Source organism: Onychomys torridus, chromosome 8, assembly GCF_903995425.1.
Source record: "Onychomys torridus chromosome 8, mOncTor1.1, whole genome shotgun sequence".
NCBI lineage: Eukaryota > Metazoa > Chordata > Mammalia > Rodentia > Cricetidae > Onychomys > Onychomys torridus.
This window is the reverse complement of record NC_050450.1, coordinates 108987519-108991025: the sequence shown is the minus strand read 5'-3', so window position 1 is coordinate 108991025 and position 3507 is coordinate 108987519. Positions and strand designations below refer to the sequence as shown.

The following is a 3507-nucleotide window of genomic DNA, read 5'->3' as shown; positions in this document are numbered from 1 at the left end:
GCATGTGTACATATATGTGTATGCATGTGTACACATTTATGGAGGTAGAAAGAGTCAGGAAACAGGTTATTATACATTTTGCAAAGGAAGCAGTAAACTGTAAGTAGGAGTCAGGCCATGCTGTTTCTGGGGAGCTCTCTGGAGGACAAGTTCCCTAACAGGAAGTGTCAGTGTCTTGCACACCCTTCTCTTTTCCTTTGCCAGTTAACATCCTAGGGACCCTTAGAACAGGATCTACACATACTATGAAAGCTGTACTAGTGAGGAGGATGTGTAGGAGGGTCTTGGTCCTGTGCTGGGAACTGCACATTGAGGCTGTGAGGGATGGTGTGATGCAACATGCATGTCCAGGAATCTGGAGTTGCCTCTACCATAAGAGAGTCAGTTGGGTTGATTTTGAGGTATAGAAGACATTGCCCACCTAATAAAAGCAGCAAGCAGCCTGTCATGTGGTAAACAGAAGAAATACAAAACTTACCCGTGCTTTAGAAGTGTATAGTACAAAAGTAATATGTGACCAGGGCAAGCAGACAGAGCTCAGGGTTTAAGCAAGGCGGCACTAGGCAGGCCGCTTGGCTGAAAGATGGGTGCAGATTTGGCCAATGTCTAGCCTTTGCTGACATGAGTTATTGTGGTGGCTAATCTTGCTTGCTGACTTGACTACATCAGTAACCAACTAAAATGCAAGCTGCTGGGAACTTCTGTGTGGAGTTTTCTTGATCAGATTCTTTGAAGCAAGAAGAACCAACCTGAGTGTGGGCAGCACCTTCTGGTGGCAGCCCAGACAAGGGGACAAAAGAAGGAAGCTTTGGCTTTCGCCTGCTTGCCCTCACCCTTGTGGGAAGTTTCTTCTACAATGTTGCTGCAGCATTCTTTCGCCAGTGTTAGAACCTACTTCTTCAGGGTTCCAACATAGACCGGAGCCCAGCAGCAATCCTGCAGCCTTCTCAGCACCAGACTGGGACAGCTGAGACAGCCTAGCAGACTGAACAATGACCAGATTCTTGGCCTCTCTGGCATGAGACAGCCATTGTTGAACTACACAGACCACATCCTATAAGCCATGGTGCTCAGTGTGAGAATGACTGAGCAGGTGAATGAAGGACAGGCAGGATGTGAGAACAGCAGGCACCACTGGTAAGAACAAGGCAGCTCTGAGACCTCAGGCGCTACCCACTGAACAGAGGCCACTTAGTGCACAACGGAGAGGCAGTGCACAGGTCAAGCCAATGTGACAAAACTGTAACATGACCCTGTTTCTGTACAAAGTACAACCCTAGCAGATTGCCTGGTTAACTATACAGCTCTAAACAGCCAGTTCAATGCTCCTAGCTTTGTCTATCTTCCCATTGCTTTACCTCAGGCAGCCTCACACTCCTCAGCAAATGTAAGAACAGGAGGAGGGTGGTGCACTGGTGACTGGCGCCCCTCCCCCACAGGTTCAGGAATCTGGGGAGAGGCAGACAGGAAGAGCTCTTGTCAGGCGGGTGCTGTTTTCATGGGCCTCCGCAGCAGCTTTGGGGACTTCTGACCCCTTCTTTTTCCTTTTTCTAGGTAGTGTTCAAAAACCACTGACCAGAACAGTTGTCTCCTGAGGCCCATCCATGAATGAGCCATGTTGGCCTACCCTATAACATTCACTGGCCCATGTCCCAGAATTCTCTGGACCCCACTTCTCCTGGTTGCTTCCCTGAATGCCCATAATCAAAGTAAGTGTGGGTTTTACTTCTCCCAGCTGGAGGGCCTCAGGCCAGACGTGGTAGGAGGGTCAGACCAAGGTCAGGCCCAAGTGGCTTTATAGACTCAATATGGTAAAAGCTGGACTACAGAAGTGTAAGCCATGTACCCCTAAAAATAGTTGACAGTAGTGCGCTAGTAGTCCTGGGATCACTGCGGGGCATTGGTCAGGTATCAAAGACCACGCCTAGGCTACAAAGTAAACATTGTGTTCTTTTACACAGACTGGGACAACCCCAGATGCACTGAAGTAGTGTATGCACCCAGAGGCAACTGTGTGGAGATGTCCTGTAACATCTCCAACACTTTTAGAGATATCACCATTGAGCTGACTACCAATGGAAAGACCACGACCATCTTCAACAAAAAGCCCCCGGGAAACTATTTAAATGATTCATGGCAGCTTCAGATTCAAGGAGGCCAAGCCCAGCTGGTGATCACAGATGCCCAGGACATCCATGCAGGGTCGTACTTGTGGCAGCTGAATGGACGCCAGAGAAGAACCATGCACCTTATCCTGCATGTTACTGGTGAGATTTAGGCTAGGAAGTGAGTTGGTGAGTAGGGGAGGAAGGATCAGGGAGGAGCCCTCACAGTTGAGCTCTGGATTCCATTGGCTTCCACATACAAACAAGGACCTTAAATGTCTAAACCTACTGCTCTCCTCACCCATTCCTTCCTGCACAGTCTCTTCCGGCTCTACTCCCTCTGGTCCTTAACACCAGTTCAATCTACCATAGTCATCTGAGCCCCTAGGAAATTGGGGGTGACATCAGAATTTCCTGTGCTTTAACTTGGAGGTACATCATGGCTGCTGTCCTCAAACCTGATAAGTTATCTCTAGCAGAGCCCCAAGACCAGGAAGGGGTTGAAGGTCAGAAACTGTTCATGTTCTCCAATTCCAAAGGCATAAGACCTTCACACTTTTCCCCCTCCGACCACATAGCCACTGTTCTTAGAGTCCCACCCATACCTCTCTCCTAGCCTCCTCCACAGCCCTTTCCTACCCAGATACTCCATGATGAGGGGTGGGAGGGATACAGGGTAAAGTGAGTGATGCTAGAGTGAATGAATTATGCAAGCCAATTACCATCTACTTCTCTGCTCCAGACCTAGCAACTGCCAACCAGGATCCAAAGAGCTTGCAAATCAGTGCTGAGCCCACATCTGCAGTGAGCACGGAAGTCACCATCATCATCGTCATCTTCAGCAGCAGCATCATAATAGGAATCAGTGCATTTGCCTGGTACATGCACTCCCATCTCCTGAGGCGCCACAGATTTGAAGTCCCAGGGCCTGGTTTGAATCTTAAGTTTCCTACTGACATTGCCCTAAGATATCCCAAGTCCTGCCCCAAAAAGTACTCAAGGGGCCTCATTAGTTCCAGAGAGTAGAGTACAGAGCCTCAACTGGCTATGGCTGACAAGCCAAGCCCTGACTTGGGACAGGCTCACAGGAATCCTCTGTCCGCAAGCCATTGCTTTGACCCTGGGACACCCAGAGAACAGAATGAGATCTGTACCTTTCAGGTTCCTCCCAGGACTCCAGGGGAAATTTATGTTGAGGGCAGAGCTGTGATTTTTGATTTAGGATGCCCTGGAAGTTGACTGAGCCCCTCCTGTACTCAAAACATAACTCTGTTGGGATTTGGGAGACATCAAAGTATTTCAGAGTATCCCAAGTGTGTGTGGTGTATCTGGTTATTTGTGTAAGCTGTCTGTGCTGGTGAGATCTGTACCTGGCTATGCCAGAGTATCTGTACCTCACACA

General features: G+C 48.9%; 1 protein-coding gene across 1 annotated transcript; it reads left to right on the top strand.

Moving 5' to 3' along the window:
• Window positions 1-1615: 1615 nt before the first annotated feature.
• LOC118588802 (secreted and transmembrane protein 1b-like) lies at window positions 1616-3131 on the top strand. Its single transcript, XM_036195341.1, has 3 exons — window positions 1616-1709; window positions 1962-2267; window positions 2848-3131. Exons 1-3 carry the CDS (start codon window positions 1616-1618, stop codon window positions 3129-3131), a joined length of 684 nt encoding a protein of 227 aa, XP_036051234.1.
• Window positions 3132-3507: the final 376 nt, after the last annotated feature.

What these genes read in the sequence shown, in the direction of transcription:
- LOC118588802 (XM_036195341.1), top strand. Translation starts at nt 1,616, where the DNA reads ATGTTGGCCTACCCTATAACATTCACTGGCCCATGTCCCAGAATTCTC. An exon ending in CCTGAATGCCCATAATCAAA is followed by an intron (nt 1,710 to 1,961) that starts GTAAGTGTGGGT and finishes TCTTTTACACAG; the next exon opens with ACTGGGACAACCCCAGATGC. An exon ending in CCTTATCCTGCATGTTACTG is followed by an intron (nt 2,268 to 2,847) that starts GTGAGATTTAGG and finishes TCTCTGCTCCAG; the next exon opens with ACCTAGCAACTGCCAACCAG.